The 22,502-nt window shown below is 39.1% G+C and overlaps 1 protein-coding gene across 28 annotated transcripts in view; it reads right to left on the minus strand.

Moving 5' to 3' along the window:
* Nucleotides 1-22,502, minus strand: part of SYNE1 (spectrin repeat containing nuclear envelope protein 1) — a 530,711-nt gene that overhangs the window by 66,487 nt on the left and 441,722 nt on the right. For all 28 annotated transcript variants that reach the window (XM_074037290.1, XM_005552157.4, XM_074037285.1 and 25 more), the window contains 4 exons: nt 20,409-20,643; nt 18,582-18,776; nt 13,920-14,045; nt 867-1,022 (listed from right to left, as the gene is read on the minus strand). In XM_074037290.1, the coding sequence (XP_073893391.1) occupies nt 867-1,022; nt 13,920-14,045; nt 18,582-18,776; nt 20,409-20,643 (712 nt within the window). The remainder of the gene's footprint in view (nt 1-866; nt 1,023-13,919; nt 14,046-18,581; nt 18,777-20,408; nt 20,644-22,502) is intronic.

A 22,502-nucleotide genomic window follows, 5' to 3' on the forward strand; every position in this document is an offset into this window, starting at 1 on the left:
GTTTTATATATTGTTTTGACCTGTTTATGCCTGGTTTTCTTCTTAACCATACACATTCTCCTAGACTGATTTTAGTCTCAGATCAAGTTTAAACTTGATGGTAAGGACATTTATTACAGTTTGTTAATATCACAATAATTAAGATGACTGATCCATTTAACAGAGATATATCACAGCCTATTCTGTGCCAGGCAGGGGCACCTGGGGTATAGAAGTAACAACACAGACAAGGCCCCACTTCCTGAAGAGCATAACCTCAAGGCATTTGGGTCTGTTCCTCATTATGAGCCTTTGAATCTGCTATTCCTCTTTGCCTAGGATGTCTTCTCGCTGCCTTTCCACCAATCTTTCCCTTTCATTTCCAACTCAAAGTCAATCTGGGATCTTTTTTAAGATGTTGTGCACATAGAAGGTATTTAATAAATGAATAAAGTATGACTAAAAATAAATGAATATTAACTACCAGGAAACAACTACAGTAAATTAAGAGTGATAATAAATATTCCCTGTACAAAGCCAGCTTCACAGTATTAGCTAATATTGCAAATGCAACAACAATTTTTCATGTTTCAAGTATATCCACCCAGCAAAATCACAAATGTGAACCATAACATGGTGCTTTCTCTTAAGAATATTATGCCAGTCAGCGAAAGTGAAAGGAAAATAATCTAGTTTAGGTTGTTCTAAAATGTGGCAAAATATAAATATATTCATCTGAAACGTTCTTTTAGTAACCACAGTGTTCTTCCTTTGTCCATACGAAGAATGATGGGATGGGTCCACATGTGGGTTAAGCCATCTGACATTCAAATTCAACTCCCAGTTTTCCATCATCAAGATAATTCCATTTGTAGAACTTGTCTTACCTGGTGGCATAGTTCTTCCCACTGCCTTTGCAGAAGCTCTATGCGTTCATTAAGAATGGAGATATCATCAGCACTGATGTAGGCAGAGAGGGTGTCCTTCAGCAGCGTCAACTGGGTCAAGTCATCTGTCCAGCTCCCAACTGCATTTTCTAATTCCTAAATTAAAAAAAAAAAAAAAAAACTTGAATACCCATGGACATCTCCCGCCAATGATTTCTGAAGTGTTTTTGAATCCCCTCTTGATAGAATCTCCTTTGTACAGCTTTAAATATATAACTTGGGATCTGGAGGCATATCATGGCGATATTACAGATTTGGTTCCAGACCGCTAAAATAAAGTATATATCACAATAAGGTGAATCACAAATTTTTTGGTTTCCCAGTACATATAAAAGTTCTATTCACACTATACTATTGTGGATAAAATGTGCAATAGCATATGTCTAAAAAAAAACAAACTGCATACCTTAATTTAAAAATACTTTATTTCTAAAAAATGCTAATGATCATCTTAGGCCTCAGCAAGTCATAATCTTCTTGCTGGTAGAAGGTCTTGACTCAATATGAAAGGCCATTGACTGATCCAGTGGTGATTGATGAAGTCTGGGGTGGCTGTGGCAATTTCTTAAAATAAGACAAGGAAGTTTAAGCAGCATCAATGACTCTTTTTTACAAAAGGTTTCTTTGTAGCATGTGATGCTGTTTGAGAGTATTGTACTCACAGAACTGTTTTCAAAATTTGAGTCATCCTCTCAAACCCTACTGCTACTTTATCAACTAAGTTTATGTAATACTTGAAATCCTTTGTTGTCATTTCAACAATATCCACAGAATTTTTACCAGGAGTAGATTCCATTTCAAGAAGCCACTTTCTTGTTGACGGCCATACCACCCTAACTGTGCCCAATCTCATCTGATCTTGGAAGAAACCACTTTTTTTATTGATCCATAAGAAGCAACTCCTTATCCATTCAAGTTGCATCATGAGATTGCAGAAACTCAATCACATCTTCAGGTTCCATTTCCAATTCTAGTTCTCTTGCTGTTTCCACCCCATCTGGAGTTACTCCCTCCCCAACTGAAGTCTTGAACCCCCTCAAAGTCATCCACGACAGCTGGAATCAACTTCTTCCAAAGTCCTGTTAATGTTGACATTTTGACCTCCTCCCATGAATCATGAATGTCGCTTTTGTAAAAAAAAAAAAAAAATTGTTTTTAATTTTTGTGGGTATATAGTAGGTGTATATATTTATGGGGTACACAAGATATTTTAATAGACGATGTGTAAAAATCACAGCAAGGTAAATACGGTATTCATCACCTCAAGTATTTATCCTTTGTGTTACAAACAATCCAATTATACTCTTTTATTTATTTAAAAATGTATGATTAAACTATTACTGGATATATTCACCATGTTGTTCTATCAAATACTAGATCTTATCCTTTCTATTTTTTGTAACCATTAACCATCCTCGTCACCCCTGCAGCCCCCAGGCACCCTCCCAAGCTCTGGTAACCATCTTTCTACTCTCTATCTCCATGAGTTCAGCTGTTTTAATTTTTAACTCCCACACATTAAGTGGAAAACATGTTGAATGACAGTGGCAAAAGTGGACATCCTTGTTGTGTTCCAGATCTTAGAGTATTCAGTATTCAATCTTGGCAGGTTGTATGTGTCTAGGAAATCATCCACTTCTTCTTGGTTTTCCAATTTATTGGCATATAGTTGCTCATAATAGCCTCTAATGATCCTTTAAATTTCTGTGGTATTGGTTGCAATGTCTCTTTTTTCATCTTATCCAGTATGATGCTAGCTGTGGGTCTGCCATATATGGCTTTTACTATGTTGAGTTATGCTTCTTCTATGCTCAGTTTTTTTAGGGATTTTATCAGGAAAGGTTAAATTTTATCAAGTGCTTTTCAGCATCAATAGAAATGATCATATAACTTTTGTCTTTCATTCTGTTGATCTGATGTACACATTGATTGGTTTCAAAATGTTCAACCATCATTGCATCCCTGGGATAAATACCACTTGGTCACGATAAATGATCTCTTTAAAGCACAGTTAAATTCAGTTTGCCAGTATTTTAATGAACATTTTTACATCAATGTTCATCAGAGATATTGTTCTATAATTTTTTTCTTCTTCTTCTTCTTCTTTTTTTTTTTTTTGATGTGTCTTTGTCTGGTTTTGTTATCAGGGTAATAGCCTCATAGAATGAATCTGGAAGTATTCCCTTCTCCTCTATTTTTCAGAATAGATTTAGTAGGATTGGTATTAGTTCTTCTTTAAATGTTTGGTAAAATTCAGCAGTGAAGCCATCAGGTCCTGGGCTTCTTTGCTGGGAGACTTTTTATTACGGCTTCAATCTTGTTATTTGCTATTGGTCTGCTTTTGGATTTCTTTGTGGTTCAATCTTGGCAGGTTGTATGTGTCTAGGAAATCATCCATTTCTTCTTGGTTTTCCAATTTATTGGCATATAGTTGCTCATAATAGTGCTAATGAGCCTTTAAATTTCTGTGGTATTGGTTGCAATGTCTCCTTTTTCATTTAGATCTTCTCTTTTTTTCTTAGTCTAGCTAATGGTTTGTCAATTTTGTTTATCTTTTCAAAAAATAAACTTTTCATTTTGTTGATCTTTTGTATTGTTTTCTTCATTTCCATTTCATGTATTTCTGCTGTAAGCTCTGTTATTTCTTCTACTAACTTTGAGTTTGGTTTGCTCTTGCTTTTCTAATTCTTAAAGATGCACTGTTAGGTTGTTTATTTGAAGTTTTTCTTTTTTGATATAGGTGCTTGAATCTATAAACTTCCATCTCAGTACTGCTTTCACTCTCTCCCGTAGGTTTTGGTATATTGTGTTTCCATTATTATTTGTTTCAAGAAATTTTTCTATTTCCGTTTTAATCTCTTTATTGACTCACTAGTCATTCAGAAACACATTGTTTAACTTCTATGTGTTTGTATAGTTTCCAAAATTCCTTTTGCTATTGATTTCTAGCTTTATTATGATCAGAGAAGATACTTGATATAGTTTCACTTTTGTTGGAATGTTTTAAGACTTGTTTTGTGACCTAACATACAGTCTATCCTTGAGAATGATCCACATGCTGGGGAGAAGAATGTGTATTTTGTAGCTGCTGGATGAATGTTCTGTAAATATCTATTAGGTACATTTGGTCTTTAGTGCAGATTAACTCTAGTGTTTTTTTTGTTGATTTTCTGTCTGGATAATCTGTCCAATGTTAAAAGTGGGGTGTTGAAGACTGCAGCTATTATCGTATTTGGGTCTATGTCTCTCTTTAGCTCCAATAATATTTGCTTTAGATATCTGGATACATGAGTGTATATAGTGACAGAAACCCAAGGAAAAAAAGTAAATGTATATTATTATTATTATTTGAGACACAGTCTCACTCTGTCACCCAGGCTGGAGTGCAGTGGTATGATCTTGGCTCGTTGTAACGTCCACCTCCCTGATTCAAGTGATTCTCCCACTTCAGCCTCCCAAGTAGCTGGAACTACAGGAGTGCACCACCACGCCTGACTAATTTTTTTGTATTTTTAGTAGACACGGGGTTTCACCATGTTGACCAGGTTGGTCTCGAACATATAAATGTATATTATATATTTATTTGGGTGGTCCAGTGTTGGGTGTATATATATTTACAAATGTTACAACCTCTGTTATATCCTCTGGTTGAATTAACCCCTTTTTCATGATATAATGACCTTCTTTGTGTCTTTTTATAGTTTTTGTCTTGAAATCTATTTTGTCTGATTTAAGTATAGCTATTCCTGCTCTTTTTGCTTTCCATTTGCATAGAATATCTTTTTCCATCCCTTTATTTTCAGTCTATGTGTGTCTTTATAGATGAAGTGCATTTCCTTTAGGCAACAGGTCATCGGGTCTTATGTTTTTTAATCCATTTAGTCACTCAATGTCTTCTGAGTTTAGTTCATTTATATTAAATGTTGTTATTGATAAGTAAGGACTTACTACTGCCATTTTATTATTTGTTTTTTTCTGGTTGTTTATATGGTCTTCTCCCCCTTTTTTCCTTCCTGTCTTCCTTTCAATGAAAGTGATTTCACTGTTGGTATGTTTTAATTTGTTGCTTTTTATTTTTTTGTATCCACTGAATGTTTTCAGATTTGAGGTTACCATGATGCTTTCAAATAATATCTTTTTTTTTTTTTTTTTTTTTTGAGACAGAGTCTTGCTCTGTCGCCCAGGCTGGGGTGTAGTGGCCGGATCTCAGCTCACTGCAAGCTCCGCCTCCCGGGTTTAGAACATTCTCCTGCCTCAGCCTCCCGAGTAGCCGGGACTACAGGCGCCCGCCACCTCGCCCGGCTAGGTTTTTTTTTGTATTTTTTAGTAGAGACGGGGTTTCACCGTGTTAGCCAGGATGGTCTCGATCTCCTGACCTCGTGATCCGCCCGTCTCGGCCTCCCAAAGTGCTGGGATTACAGGCTTGAGCCACCGCGCCCGGCCTCAAATAATATCTTAATACACATTATTTTAAACTGATGACAACTTAATACTGATTGCACAAACGAGCAAACCAACAAACAAGCAAAAAGGAAATGAGTAAAAACTCTAAACTTTAACTTGGTCAGCTCACTGCAACCTTTGCCTCCCAGATTCAAGCAATTCTCATGCTTCAGCCTCCTGAGTAGCTGGGACTAGAGGCACACGCCACCCCACCTGGTTAATTTTTGTAATTTTATTAGAGACAGGGTTTCGCCATGTTGACCAGGCTGGTCTCAAACTCCTGGCCTTAAGTGATCCCCCCACCTTGGCTTTCTAAAGTGCTGGGATTACAGGTGTGAGCCACTATGCCCAGCCATGTTGTTTCTTATTTATGTCTTATCAAACTTGTCTATACATTGAAAAGTTGTTGTAGTTATTATTATTGATCAGTTCATCTTTTTATCTTTCTACTTAAGATATAGTTTATACAGGCTGGGCGCAGTGGCTCAAGCCTGTAATCCCAACACTCTGGGAGGCCGAGGGGGTGGATCGTGAGGTCAGGAGATGGAGACCATCGTGGCTAACACAGTGAAACCCCGTCTCTACTAAAAATACAAAAAATTAGCCAGGCGTGTTGGCAGGCACCTGTAGTCCCAGCTACTCGGGAGGCTGAGGCAGGAGAATGGCGTGAACCTGGGAGGCAGAGCTTGCAGTGAGCCAAGATCACGCCACTGTACTCCAGCCTGGGTGGCAGAGTGAGACTCTGTTTCAAAAAAAAAAAAAAGATATAGTTTATACAACACAATTGCAATGTGATAATATTCTGTGTTTTTCTGTGTGTTTACTATTTCCAGTGAGTTCTGCACCTTCACATGCTTTCCTATTGTTCATTAACATTCTTTTCTTTCAGATTGAAAAACTGCCTTTAGTATTTCTTGTAGGTCAGGTCTGATGTTAATGAAATCCCTTAGCTTTTGTTTGTTTGAAAAAGTCTATTTTTCCTTCATGATTGAAAGATGTTTTCACTGGGTATACTATTCTAGGGTAAAAGGTTTTTTTCTTCAGCACTTTAAAAATGTCACTTCACTTTCTCCTGTTCGGTAAGGTTTCCACTGAAGAGGCTGCTGCCAGATGTACTGAAGCTCCATTTTATATTATTCATTTCTTTCCTCTTGCTGCTTTGAGGATCCTTCTTTATTTTTGACCTTGAGAGTTTAATTATTAAACGCCTTGAGGTAATCTTCTTCGAGTTAAATCTACTTGGTGTTCTATAACCTTCTTGTACATGGATATTGGTATCTTTCCCTAGGTTTGGCAAGTTCTCTGTTATCCCTTTGAATGAACTTTTTATCCCCATCTCTCTTTCTACCTCCTTTTGAAGGCCAATAAGTCTTAGATTTGCCCTTTTGAGGCTATTTTCTAGATCCTGTAGGCATGTTTCATTGGTTTTTATTCTTCTTCATTTGTGTCCTCTGACTGTGTAGCTTCCTTCAAGCTCATGAATTCTTTCCTCTGCTTGATCAATTCTGCTATTAAGAGACTCTGATGCATTCTTCAGCATGTCAATTACATTTTTCAACTTCAGAATGTCTGCTTGATTCCTTTTAATTATTTCAATTTCTTTGTTAAATTTATCTGATATGATTCTGAGTTCATCCTGTGTTATCTTACACAGCTCTGTCACCCAGGCCGGAGTGCAGTGGTGCAATCTCAGCTCACTGCAACCTCCACCTCCTGGGTTCAAGCGATTCTCATGCCTCAGTCTCCTGAGCAGCTTGGATTACACACATGTGCCACCATGCCTGGCTAATTTTTGTATTTTCAGTAGAGACGGGGTTTCTACATGTTGGCCGGGCTGGTCTCAAACTCCTGACCTCAGGTGATCCACCCGCCTCGGCCTCCCAAAGTTCTGGGATTACAGGTGTGAGCCACTGCACCCAGCCCAAAAGAGCTATTTCGAATTATCTCTCTGAAAGGTCGCATATATCTGTCTCTCCAGGATTGGTCCCTGGTATCTTATTTATTGGTGTTTGTTGGGTTAGGTCATGTTTTCCTGGATGGTCTTGATGCTTGCAGATGTTTGCTGGTGTCTTGGTATTGAAGAATTAGGTATTTATTGTAGTTGTAGTCATGACTTGTTTGTATTTACCTTCTCGGGAAGGTTTTCCAGGTATTCCAAGGGACTTGCGTGTTGTGATCTAAGTGCTTAGTCACTGCAATCAAATCTGCATTAGGGGCCACTCCAAGCCCACTAACACTGTGGTTCTTGCAGACTGATAGAGGAACCACCTTGGTGGACTTGGGTAAGACCTGGAAGAATTATCTGGACTACCAGGCAGAGATTCTTGTTCTCTTTCCTTATTTTCTCCCAAACAGGCAGAGTCTCTTTCTCTGTGCTGAATTGCCTGGTGCTGGGGGGAGGAGAGTTACAAGTATCCCTGTGGATCCTCCACCACTACTGGGACTGTAGTGGGTTAGGCCTGAAGCCAGCACAGTGCTGGATCTCTCCCAAGGCCCCCTGTAACCACTACTTGGCTACTGCCTATGTTTGCTCAAGGTCCTAGAACTCTATGATCAGCAGGTGACGAAGCCATACAGGCTTGTGTTCTTTTCAGGGCAGTGAGCTCCCCCTGGCCCCAGGTGGTCCAGCGATGCCAGGGCTTGGAGTTGGAAACCTTAGAAATCTACGTGGTACTCTGTTCTACTGTGGAAAAGCTGGTACTGAAACCATAAGAAAAAGTCCTTTCCACTCTTCCCTTCCCTGTCCCAGGCTGAGAAGTCCCTCCCCATGTCCACCGCCACAACAGAACCATGGGAATGCTGCCAGGCCATTGCTGATGTTTACATTAGGCCCAAGGGCTCTTCAACTCAGCTTGTGGTAAATGCTGCCAGGCCTGGAACTTACCCTTCAGGGGAGTGGGCTCCCTCTGGCCCAAGGTAGATCCAGAAATGACACCCGAGAGCCAAGGCCTGGAACTGAGTATCCCTGGGGACTCTTTGGTGCTCTTCCCTATTGTTGCTATGCTGGTTCCTAAGTTACAAGACAAAGTCCCTTTTGTTCTTGCCTCCTTTTTCATAAGCAGGAGAGGACTCTCCTCATAGCCACCACAGCTGTGAATGTGCTAGGTCATACCTGAAGCCAGCTTGTCTCCGAATCTGACCCAAGGCCCACAGCGTGTACTACCTGGTTACACTGCTGATTATTCAGGGCCCATGGGCTCTTTAGTCAGCTGGTGATGTGTCCTGCCAGGACTAGCTCCTTTCCTTCAATGCAGCAGGTTCTCTTCTGGCCAAGGGTGTGTCTAGTAACGTCTAGAAACCAGGGCATGGAATGAAGCCTTCGTGACTCTGCCCAGTGCCCTTTCTTACTGTAATTGAGTTGGTATCCAAGATGCAAAACAAAGTCCTCTTTACTCTTTCCTCTTTTCTCAAGCAGAAGGAAGGGGTGTCTTTTGGAGCTGCAAGCTGTGTTGCCTGGGGTTGGGGGAGGATTGGCACAACAACTCTTTTAGCTGTGTTGCTGGTGTGTCACTGGGTCATGTGCCCCCAAGTCCACTGGCTCCAAGTCCAGTTCAGCATTGGGCCCTACCTAGGAGTGTAGTACTTGTGGCCTAAACAGCCTTTCAAATTTATGTAGGACCCCAGAGCATTTTAGTCCACGGTGGCAAGTGCTTGTCAAAACTCAGATTCTGTCGGCTGGGATGGGAGCTTCCCGTTTGGCTAGGTCTTGTCTAAATGCTCCCTCCGTGGGCATTAGCTGAGTTCTGCCTGGTGTTGGCAGCACTGAGCTCCAATGCAATGCAGAGCAATTGCTGGGCTCTCCCTCCTTGACATGCACAGATTCTCTCTCTGTGCCATGTGGCTGCCGCTGGGGCATAGAAAAGAAGAAGTGGTGTGGGCAACTCAAAGCTGTCTTTCCTACCCTCTTCATTGCCTCTTTCTGCAGTATGAAGTTAAAACCAGGTAATGTGATTGCTCACCTGATTTTTTATTCTTATGAAGGCGCTTTCTTACATAGGTAGTTGTTACATTTGGTGGTCCTGCAGGGAGAACAATCAGTACAGAATTCTATTTGGCCATTTTGCTCTGCTTCCTCAGGTCAAATCATGGATGTTCTTATTGCCATCTGAAATGATGAATCCTTTCTACGGGGTTCTCCATTTACTTTGCCCAGATCCATCACAGGAATCACTATCTATGGCAGCTATAGCCTCACGAAGTGTATTTCTTAAATAATAAGACTTGGAAGTTGAAGTTATTCCTTGATCCATGGGCTACAGGATAGATACCGTGCTAGCAGGCATGAAAACAACATTAGTCTTGTACATCTCCATCTCCATCAGGTATCTAGGGAGACTATGTGCATTATCAAGAAGCGGTAATACTTTGAAAGAAAGCCTTTCTTTTCTGAGCAGTGGGTCTCAAAAGTGGGCTTAAAATTTTGGTAAAAACTGTAGTGTAAACAGATATGATGCCCTTGGGGTTTTGTTCTATTTATAGAGCACAAGCAGATTTAGCATAATTCTTAAAGGCCTTAGGATTTTCAGAATGGTAAATGAACACTGACTTTAACTTTAAGTCACCCAGCTCCATTTACCCCTAAGAAGAGAGTCAGCCTTTTCTCTGAAGCTTTCAGGCCAGGTATTGACTTCTTTTAAGCTATAAAAGTTCTCAATGGCATCTTCTTCCAGCATAGGGCTGTTTGATCTACCACCAGCCTGGGCAACAAGAGCAAAACTCTGTCAAGAAGGGGAGAGGAGGGGAGGGGAAGGGAGGGGAGAAGGAAGGAAGGATAAGACGTAAAGAAAGAGGGACAGAAGGAAAGAGGAAGAAACGAAGGGAGAGAGGGAGGGAGAGTAGCCACTTCCCTCAATGATCTTAGCTAGATCTTCTGCATAACTTACTGCAGCTTCTATATCAGCACTTGCTGCTTTACCTTGCACTTTTATGTTATAGAGATGGTTTCTTTCTTTAAAACTCATGAACCAACCTCTGCTCACTTCCAAGTTTTCTTCTGCAGTTACTTCTCCTCTCTCAGCCTTCACATAATTAAAGGGAGTTACGACCTTGCTCCGGGTTAGGCTTTGGCTTAAGGGAATGTTGTGGCTGGTTAGATCTTCTATTCAGACCACTCAAAGTTTCTCTGTATCAGCAATAAGGACGTTTTGCTTTCTTCTCATCCATGCATTTACTGGAGTATCACTTTTCATTTCCTTTCAGAACTTTTCCTTTGCATTCACAACCTGGCTGTTAGGCACAAGAGGCCTAGCTTTTGGGTTATTCCAGCTTTTGACATGTCTTCCTTACTAAGCTTAGTCATTTCTAGCTTTTGATTTAAAGTGAGAGACATGAGATTTTTTTCAACTGAACACTTAGAGGCCACTGTATTAATTGGCCTAATTTCAATATTGTTGTGTCTCAGCAAATAAGGAGGCCAGAGGAGAAGGAGAGAGATTGGGAACATTGTTGGTGGAGCAATCAGAACACATGCTACATTTATGAATTAAGTTTGCTGACTTCTATGGGCATAGTGTGTGGTGCCGCTAATTACAATATTATCATCAAAGATTACAGTGATTGTAGATCACTATAACAAATATAACAGTAAAGAAAAAGTTTGGAATATTATGAGAATTACGAAAATTATACAGACATAGGAAGAAAGCACATGCTGTTGGAAAAAATGGTGCTGGTAGACTTGTTCTATGCAGCATTGCCACAACCTTCAATTTGTAAAAAAAAACAAAAACAAAAAAAACCCGAGAAACAAAAAGCAAAACATAGTATCTGTGAAACACACTAAAACAAAGTTCAATAAAATGAGGTTTGCCCGTATTTCATTTGCTTCCACATAATCTGAGAAATTGCTAGGTCCTTCTGATAAAGTACGATTGCTTGAAGAATCTTTCTGCCATCTACTTATCATTGTATTGATTAAAAAAATTTTTTTTCCTAAATTGAAGTTTAATCACTGCATTGATCTTCTTTACTTTCGACTGACTTCATAAACCTCTAACTTATCCTTTCTTTTTGTCCTGAATTGCTGATCACACTGATGAAATACTTTTAAAAACAGACACCCAAATTTAACTTTCATTTTCAAACACCATAGAGTTGCTACATTCTGTGATCTATACTTATAATGTAATAGCTGAGAAGATCTGTTGCTGTTACTACTCAATTTAAAACAATGCACTGAATACATTTTCTGCAGGATCAGACATTTCTTTAAGTCACTAAAAAAAGATTATGTACCATGTCTTTTAGGGGAATGATTTAAGAAAAAAAAAAAAAACTCATATAGCAATATTTGAATGAGTTGACAATAGTTTGTACAATATTTTGACCAATTACCAGTTTTGCAATTTGTATAACCAGCTGTTGTTTTTAGATTCAAGCTAGTTTTGTGTATAAATAGAGTATTTCATGTGTCTTTCCCCTCCCTCTATGTGTCTTTACAGGGTAGAAAGGTTTCCAAAGGCAATGGCAATTAGTGGTGCTGTCTGAGGCTAACTTCCCAGGCAATTTAGGCAAACAAGATTTTAGCCTGAATTTTCCAGGTAATTGCCTTGTTTTGCTGCTAAGGGCAGTTTGGGGAAGAGTAGCAGGATTAGACTAAAATACATTTTTTAAATCCACACACTCAATAGCAGCATGTGTTTGTAACTGTCATGTATTTTGGGAGATAAAAAAATGATGCCCCACGGCAACAGTATTTGGCTGAAAGACCAAACCATCTAGGTTAATTAAATATGCAACATTTCTGCTAATACTCCTAAACATATTCAGTTGTTATACCACTGGAAAGATTTTCCATTTTTCACACCAATTTCTACCCTCCCAACTCGAGCATCAGATTTGTATATGGATTAAAAAAAAAAATGCATAATAACACCACCACCAAAAACCAACTGTTTCAGATGCACAGTATACCAACCCATTAAACAAGTCAGTGTGGCAAAAATATAGCCTGTAGATACAGGCAACCCAGATATTTATTGACTTTGAAAAGTTATTAAAATTCCAGAAGCCTCAGTCTTCCCATCTGAAAAGGGGCAATAATAAGTATTTTCACAAGCTGGTGTTAATGCCCACTCCTGCTTCGCAGAAGTTTTCTTTAATTATTTTATTTTATTTTATTTTATTTTATTTTTTCAGAGACAGGGTCTCACTCTGTCAGTTATGCTGGATGCAGTGGTGTGATCACAGCTCACTGCAGCCTCAAACTCCTAAGTGATCCTCCTGCCTCAGCCTCCCCAGTAGCTAGGACTACAGGCAAGCACCACCACTCTGGTTAATTTTTAAATTTCTTTAGATGTGGGGTTTTGCTATATTGCCCAGGCTGATCTTGAACTTCTGGTCTCAAATGATCTGTTTGCCTTGGCCTCCCAAAGTGCTGGGATTACAGGCATGATCTACCACACCTGGCTTCTTTAAATATTTTTAATAAATTTATAATCACAGGTTTAAAATGCACTTTTTAATCGTTGTAACCATTGCATACTTCTGAATGTAACAGTTCATGATAGTACTTCTTTCACTTTCTATCCATGATGTAAAATATACTACCTTTTAATTTTCCTAAATTTGCCTTTTTCAAGTTTCAAATAATATCCTTAGATTTTATAACTGAAGAAAAAATTCTTATAGCTGCACTTTTCATGATTTCTAGACCTCTTTAACAATTATCATCTCTTAAATGCTTGGGATTTCTTTGCTAAAGTGAGGCAGAGAATTTCTAATTGAAACCCAAGTCATTTAAGTATATGCGAATTTTTAACAGAATTACCCTAGAGCAATAATTCGCAAATGACTGGGGAACATAAGGGCACTTTTAATTTGAAAGAAAAACCTTTTTAAAGGTACTTTTGATATGATCAGCCTATCGTTCAGCAAAGAACTGCTGTTTGGGCATTTCACTTGGCTACAAAGATGTGAAAGGCATGAATCTTACAGGCACTGAATTGTGTTGGTCTCTGAGAGCTCATAATCCAGGGAGTGGTCTGTATTATTAGCTACTGACTTGCTTTCAAGTACCATTTGAGGTGTTGATCATAATCTTTAAGTACTTAGAACCCTGAGCAATTTAAGGATTGTGTGTCTCTATGCAGTCACTGAGATAAACTATTTTTCCCCCTTTCCTTGCATAATGGTCTGGAGGGCAGGGTGTGTCCCTTGGAGGTCCGCTGTCAGCAGATTTTCCAGGCTGTTGATCCTTTTTCCCCCCTTCTTGTAGAGTAGATTCTTCTGGTAGAATGACTCCCCAGCGTGGATGCTTTTAAAAGATGACTTTATTGCTCTTGACTCAGCTTTTAGATATCTTTTAATGTGTTTTAAATTTTCATTTGCTTCCTTGGAGTAATCCATAAACTAGTCTATAATTTCAAGAACTGCAATAAATCAGCAATACAAGGTTCACCTGAGTTGCTTGTCCTCATGTCATATACTAGGATCTTGTATCTGCATGTAGACAAACAACCTAGGAGTTTGACTGGAATAGAGCCCCAAAGACATTATTTCAGCAGAGGCACACAGATAGATGACAGTGAAAATCTCAGTTCAGTAATTTACCTTGCAACGCATTTGTTCTGCATGGAGCTCTTCGTGGTGATCCGGTAGACACTGGGAAAGCTTCTTTTTGAAAGTTCGTAGTTTCTCCAGGGAATCTGCTATTCCTTTCTCACATTTTTCCCAGTCCTATCATGTGAATAAAAACAAATAGCATAGATGTTTTTGATGTAGGAAGCTGGGGGAAAAAGAAAAGATACACTCTTCTTCATTCCCAGAGAAAGAATGAAAGTTACACAGATGGCTGGGTGTGGTGGCTCCCACCTGTAATTCCAGCACTTTGGGAGGCCAAGGCGGGTGGATCACTTGAGGTCAGGAGTTTGTAACCAGCCTGGCCAACATGGTGAAACCCCATCTCTACTAAAAACACAAAAATTAGCTGGGCATGGTGGCAGGCTCCTATAATCCCAGCTACTTGGAAGGCTGAGGTAGGAGAATTGCTTGAACCCGGAAGGCAGAGGTTGCAGTGGGCCAATATCACGCCACTGAACTCCAGCCTGGGTGACAGAGCGAGACTCCTTCTCAAAAAAAAAAAAAAAAAAAGGAAGTTGCCTGATGAACAATATGAAGGTAGGCCCACACTCATTGCCAGGGGAGGCAACATGCTCTTGTCATCTGAAGAGCTGAGTTGAAAACTGACTCTGTTACTGATTATCTGGGTGGCTTTAAGCAGACAATGCTCCATGTTTTCCCTATGAAAATGGAAAAAATACAAACTCTCCATATTTAATGGAGCCCAAAGGAAGTAATGAGTGTCAAGGCATCAAGCACAATGATCAGAATATTATGGGTACCCAAAAATGTTATCTGAATCCGAATCTATCTCTGCAGAGGTAGGACTATAATCTCAGCACCTTGTCCCTTTCTTAACTCCATCCATAACTGCACCCAATATCTACCCTTTCCCAAATGTACTATAAGGGATTAAAAAAAAAAGAGGATATGGAATGTCTTACAGAAAGAGAAACACACACTACAAAAGCAAGGCATTTTTGACTGGCTTTATCTTGTTCATGCTGAAACATACATAGCAAAGGATTAAATGTGTAATACATAAAAACCCATATAAATTAAGACGTAGAAAAAGAGAGATAATGCACAATTTAAGAAATCTATATCTAATATACAAAGTAGCGGTAAGTGCTTTGGAGACGAATAGGCCAGGACAGATGGTAGAGATTGGCAGTATAGAATGAGGTAGATCTCTATGTACTGACAAAATAAAACATCTATTGTGTGGTTATGTTTTGAAAGGTTACACAGCAAACTGGTAACAATGGTTACCTCTCAAGAAGATAGGAGAATTTGGATGGTATGATAAGGGAAATTTCATTTTTTACTCTGCATACGTCAATTATTACCTAATTTTTAAAAATCAGACACATGTAATTTTTTTGTAATAAAAAAGTGAAATTTTTTAAAATGACAGGAACCAAAGTGGAGCTTGATTTTTTTTATAGCACCTTATCTACACATTAACTCATATCCGGTTTCTTAGTGCCAGTGAAAATTAAACTTAACTAAACAAGTCTCCTTCATGTTGTCCAACACTGCCCGTTTGTCAAATTCTCCAATCCAGGCCTTTCCGCTCCTTACTCATCTCCCCAGTGGCCACTCCCTACACCACGAATTACAGAATTCCAAAGCAAGACAACTAGAATCATGGCTAGAATCATTTTTAGTTGTCAATATGGTGTCAAATCATGTTCCATCTTCCTTCACAATATCTCTTTCATTATCAGCAGTCTTGTCTTATCTGGATTCTTTCTACTTCTCTCCTGACACCTTAGTCTGAGCATAACAACCGGGAGGTGTTATTACTACAACTATCTTCTGGAAGCAGTGTTGACTAAAGTGCCTCCTTACTCAAAAGATCTTTATTCAAAAAACTGAACTGAGAATTTGGCACAAGTCTCATTTCTCTTTAAAATTCCTTCATGGAACTTCTTAGAGTATATAACCACATTCCCTCTTCCCAATTACCAGAAAAAAAAAGTCCTTAAAAAACAAACAAACAAAATTGTCTACCAGGGACAGAGTTGTTGAAATTCTCCTTTGTTTTAAAATATCTTGGCCGGGCGCCGTGGCTCACGCCTGTAATCCCAGTACTTTGGGAGGCCGAGGTGGGTAGATCACGAGGTCAGGAGATCGAGACCATCCTGGCTAACATGCAGAAACCCCGTCTCTACTAAAAATACAAAAAATTAGCCGGGCGCGGTTGTGGGCGCCTGTAGTCCCAGCTACTCGGGAGGCTAAGGCAGGAGAATGGCGTGAACCCGTGAGGCAGAGCTTTCAGTGAGCTGAGATTGCACCACTTCACTCTAGCATGGGCGACAGAGTGAGACTCTGTCTCAAAAAAAAAAAAAAAAAAAAAAAAAAAATATATATATATATATATATATATATATATATATATATATATATATCTTTGTGTTCCCAGGCTACAATTAGCTCATCATGCTAACCATAGTGAGGGTAGACAAAAAGATTCTCTTTCTGCTTAAATTAAACAACATTCTCAATAAAACTATCAAACACCCTGAATTCAATCAACATGCAGTTGACAAAGGTTTATTGATCTAAAAGAGATAAGATCATCACAGGTGCCACGACCAACACCTATAATCCTAGCACTCTGGGAGGCCAAGGAGGGCAGATTACTTGAGGCCAGGAGTTTGAGACCAGCCTGGTCAACATGGTGAAAACCCATCTCTACTAAAAATACAAAAATTATCCAGGCGTGGTGGCGTGCACCTGTAATCCCACCTCCTTGAGAGGCCTGATGCATAAGAATCACTTGAACCCAGGCGGTGGAGACAGCAGTTAGCCAAGATTGCACCACAGCACTCCAGCCTGGGTGACAGAGTGAGACTCTGTGTCAAAAACAAAAAACAAAAAACAAATATTAAAAAAGCAAGCAAGCAAGAAAGAAAGATCAGCTTCTTACTTTTCAGAACAAAATTAAGAGATGATAGTGAAGAAGGTGAACATACAGAACGTGGAATTATAATGCCTATTTTTGGCATACTTACTAACAGTATTAAAAGTTAAATATTATAGCTGTGGTAAAAAAAATACACTAAAATGAGGGTATATAAACAATGAAATGTAGATTCATAAATTCCTTCTTAGGCAAACAAGATGTAGTGTTAAGAGTCAAAATAAAATAAACTTTAACAAGAAGAGAAGAGGGATTCCTCTTTTCAAGGATGACTTAGATTCTAAATCTATAACTAAGTCCTTTTATGACATGAATTATAAGGAAATAACGTAATGTCATGAGCCTGCAAATATCTCTTAAAGTGGATGTTTTCTACACCAACAAACAGACAGACAAGAAAAGCAAATGTAGTGACTCAGACATCATGCCTTATTATGTCTTGGAAACATCTCCAAAAATCGCATCACAAATTAAAAAAAAAAATGATTAACATGTTCTCTACAGGATGAGTTACAATGTTTTAAATCCTTTCCTAAAAGCAAAAGGAAGAAAATGAACTTGGCATATTATATTACTGATGAAATTGTGCTGTGTGCAAATAATAGCTCTTTATAGATGTTCAGTGGCATTTTTGATGGATTGCTTCCTACACAGAAGGCAATATTTTATTAAATAAAATTCAATATAAATCCAGTGGGTGTGCACACTTTAAGTATTAAAAAAAACACAAAAACCAAAATCTTAGTCATTCCCTTCGATACAAACATGTGTCAGGCCCAATTTAATAGATACCCTCATTCAAGTGTTGGTAATTATCAACATATACAGGACCATAACATTTAGGTGTCTTTACTTTTGAAGATCATAATAACATCAACTATGATATCACTATCATTCATTTAGTGCTCAGTATGAGCCAGGTAAGGTACCACATGATTCACTATCATTATTTCATTAAGTCCTCACAATGGCCACATGGAGATGGTGAAATTATATACCCACTCTACAGATGAGGAAACTGAGGCTTAGATAAGATAAGTTAACCAGGTCACTTGGTTTACCATGATTTTAATTTGAGATTATCTTATTTTAGAGGCCCTGTCGTTTTGAAACTGCTCATTTAATTATGCATTATACATGCAATTGGAGAGTGAGAGAGAAAAGTATATTGTGGGAGGTCCGGATAAATCTACATTTTCCAAAACTTACTGTGTGATCAGTATGTGATCTGCATCCAACTAAGGGCTTAATATACCTCCTGGAGATTTTATCTCGTGGCAACTTGCTTGGATCAGCTAAGATAAATCAAGAATATCTTTCTGGATTGGTTTTTCCCTTCCATAAAATAAGAGATACCAATCTTGAAAACCACTTTAGAGTCTCAGATTAGGGAGTGGAACCTACCCTTTGAATTTCTGTATGGATTTATAAAGTCATCACATGGCTAAGGTTTCACACTGGCCATTAATCAGAATTCATGGCTTAGACAGTCTTATTAGACTTTACTTTGTTGGGAGGTTGTCCTGAAAAATTAAATGCTGAAAATTGGGAAACTTTTCCAGTTTGTTCAAGATAAGACAAAGTCTTAAATAAAACACTGAGGATCAAAATGCTGCAGGATATTATTTCATGATTTCATTATTTGATCTGCAGAATAACAACGGGAGGAAGTAGTACAACGACTAAAAGAGTTTTTTGGTTCGATTTTTTCTAACCGAACTTACTTTCAACAAGAAGGCTAGTTTTTTCTTCTGTTCTTCCAGCCGCACGCTGGCTGATTTCCATTTCTCTTGGATTTCAGTGAGTTCGGCCTGCAAAGCGGCCTCAGCGCCACTATCCGCAGACAGAAGGAGTTGCTTGCCAGCCTCCACAGTCAGGATGTAGCTGCCTTGTTGCCGCAGGAACACCTTTTCTTTGAACTGAAAGGAACCATAGCTTTTTATTTTCTCATTCTTTCTTTCATCATTTCCTTCCTACAAGGCTTTTTAAATGGCCCTAACTGAGTGTAGCACGCCCTCTTTCATCCAGCAAACATTTATTGTGGTGGTGCTTTGCACACGCATGCACCAGTGAATAAATGAGTGAGAATACACTAGAGACAGGCTTAGTTTCTATCTCCAAGGTAAGTACAATTGATGCAATAAGAATCACTCTCTAAGACTGATGCGTGGGAGTACAGAAGGACATCTGACCCAGCAGGGGGCGCATCAAGAGGCAGAGAGGCTTCCTCAAAGCAGTAAAGGCTGAATGAGTCTTGGAGACATGAACTTCACCAGATTAAGAAGGACCTGGTGCGGTGAGATGAGTGTGATCAGGAGTGGAGGAGAGGACACCTTCTCACAGAGAAATGAGGATGCGCACATTCAATATATGAGAAAAATATGATAGATTCAGGAAACTAAGTATGGTTTTCAGTGGCTGGAGTGTGGACGGCACATGAGAGAGTGGTAGGAGATGAGGCCAGACCACATCTTGCAGAAATTTGGTTTTTATACTAAAAGTGACTGGGGTTCACAGAAGAATACTGATGTTTGGATTAACGTTTTAATAAAAGCATTCAGGAATCAAGTAAAAGTAGAATGGAAGAAGGGTATGTGTTGGATATACTAAGATTAGGAAGTTACTGTCTATCTGGGCAAGAAATCACGAGTACCTAACCAAGGCAGTGGCAGCAGGGATATAGAGTTGGGGAGATTAGATAAGGGAGTGATAGACAAGGAGAAGTATAGCTCTCAAATTATTCTAGGATTCCTAGACTGATGACACTTCCTGGAAGTGTGATGGGAAAGGGAGAATAGTCGGTCTAGAGATCACAGGTTCTGCTGGGACCCACAGGGTACAAGGCATCTGTGATGCACATAGACATAAACCCAAAAGGTGGTTGGAAACACGAGTCAAAAGTACAGCAGGTAAATATGACCAGAAGATACCGATATGCCCCTTCTCTGCTGGTAGGGGGCAGTTGAAGTCATGTCTGCAAATGAGGGCACCCAGAGAAATCTGGAGGAGAAAGGAACCAAAGAACAGTGACTTTAAAGGAAGAGTCACTGGGTACACTGACTGGGTACACTGGATACACTGGGAAGAACTCACTAGAATGATAGGAGGTATCTGTCTAAGAAGCCAGAAGCCCGAAGGTAAGGGGCAACCTGGAAATGAACAAATAACTCAAACAGGACAGGGCTTCCTGTCTTCTTTGGAGTACTTAAGTTACGTGTTTAAATTGCTCAAGAATAAAACGTATGTAAGCAACATGAAGTTTTTCTTTCCTTGCCATTACCTTTTCATCCCTACTGGGATTTAGTGAGCTGTGGCAGGCCATAATGTGTGAAGTGTGAGAAGCTTTTGTGAGAGGCCGGGGCTTACTATCATTTCACCATTAGATATGGGCTTTGTATTGCAATCATTTTGTATATTTCTGTTGACATTTGAGAACAATGTTTGTCCCAGTTGCAATGTCACTCTAGAGTCCTTTTGAAAAACCGAGGCGAAGGTAAAGTGTACGGTGGAAATGCCTAAGAGGTGTGAGAACACTGTGTTTTGCATCTTACCTGCACTTCATCAAAGAGGGTCCTTGCTTGTTGCAGTGGTATAGGAACACTTCCGAGACCACTCATGGGGAGGTAGGACACTTCAACCAACCATTTACGAAGCTTTTCTGCCATCTCCCTATAGCGTTGCCACTGGCGAATCTGGCTGTCAATGATCCCCCGCCTCTGCTGGGCCCTGCGAATCACTCCCTGCCACTGATTACTGAGGAGTGTCAATTTCAGGTTGAATTCATCCCTAGTGAAGAAATAATTACATGGTAAAAAACACTGTTATCTTGGATGCAGTTATGCAATCAGCCAATGTATGCATTGTCAACAACCCTAAGCCCTGAGAAGTGATCTAGGGTGGTGGTTTTCAAATATCATGCCATGATCTATTATTGGGTTATTGGGTCTATTGTAATTATTTTTTTAAATTAAACTACCGGTGTTTGCAAATGGTGAATGTTTTCATGTCTCAGCATAGGTTGAAGGCAAATATACAATAAGGTCATTGTCCTTCACGCTCTCTCCTTGAAAGCATGAAAGGGGAGGAGTGGACAGCTGCAGGTGCAATGGGAATAGCTGCAAATCCTACGCAGCTCCATAGCAACACGTGCAGCCCGTGATGGTGATGTCGTTTTGTGGGCCACACTGCAGGAAAACATGTGGACAAGGCTTATATAGAATCTCTGTCTTCAGTTCGAATCATAAGCCACTGGAATCAAACTATGTGATTTAAAAAGATTTTTTTAAAACTGTACTCCATAAACTCTCTCAGTATTCCCTCATAATAAACAGCCCCAACTTTTAGCAAATCATTCCACACATTCATCTGAATTATCTCTTCTACATTGTAGGCTGACTTCACTTTATTCTTAGAAAGATGAAAACCTGTTATCATAGTCTATATAAATGTCATTAATATATTTAGAAATAATAAATTTTCCTTAAGATTTCTCAAGTTCAGGCTAAAGAATACCAGATCTTCTAACGTGTTCTTACCTGTTTTCTAGCTTTAAAAAAATATAGGTAGTTCTTCATTAAGTTTTATTTAATATTTAACTTATGGCTCTAGAACTGGCTAGTAAGAGTTTGTCCTATATCAAACAGAATGAGTTTCTATGTAGGTTACAGTGTTATTCACACATAAAGTGCAAGTAATATTGTACTTTAATACTAAATACTGAATACTTGCACTTCTCAACTATAATAGTTTTGCGTTATCCTCTTCTCTTGAGGGTAGAAGCAACTTTGAATTGGACTTACTATTCTGAACTTGTATCTTCTCGAAACTTCCTATTATCCAGAACCACTATAAACTTTGATTTTTGTAACCAAATATGCTGTTAGTCCTAGAAACTTATTTAATGACTCAACTTAAACAAAAGATGAATAATATACAGTCAACATCAACAAAACAAGCATTAAAAATAAAATGTCCTAAATAAAGCCCCTGCAAAAAATTTCGTATGCCCTCTCATTTTAAAAATAGATCCATAAAGGGCCGGGCCCGGTGGCTCATGCCTTTAATCCTAGCACCTTGGGAGGCCAAGGTGGGTGGATCACTTGAGGTCAGGAGTTTGAGACCAGCCTGGCCAACATGGTGAAATCCCGTCTCTATTAAAAATACAAAAATTAGCCAGGTGTGGTGGTACGTGTCTGTAATCCCAGCTATTCGGGAGGCTGAGGTAGGAGAATCACTTGAACCCAGAAGGTGGAGGTTGCAGTGAGCTGAGATAATGCCACTTCACTCTAACCTGAGCGAAAGAGTAAGACACTGTCTCAAAAATAAATAAATAAATAAACAAATAAATAAATAATAAAATAAAATAAAATAAAAAAATTCATGTGATAGCTACTAAGATTTCGATGATGACTTCTGTTTTTGAAAGGAAATTCTGCTGTATATAATCAATGCAGTAGCATTCAATTGTGATGAATTAGGTTCATGATACTTCCCTAAAAGTTACAAGCATCTGTCATTGCAGAAAATGTACAACTCCAGGACTTGAGAATACCATATAATCCTGCTTTCCCTATCAGGTAACCATCCAAGGCCTCCTAGGATTCCCCACCCTCTCTTGATACAACCAAGCTGTCCCAAACTACCTG

This window comes from Macaca fascicularis, chromosome 4, assembly GCF_037993035.2.
Source record: "Macaca fascicularis isolate 582-1 chromosome 4, T2T-MFA8v1.1".
NCBI lineage: Eukaryota > Metazoa > Chordata > Mammalia > Primates > Cercopithecidae > Macaca > Macaca fascicularis.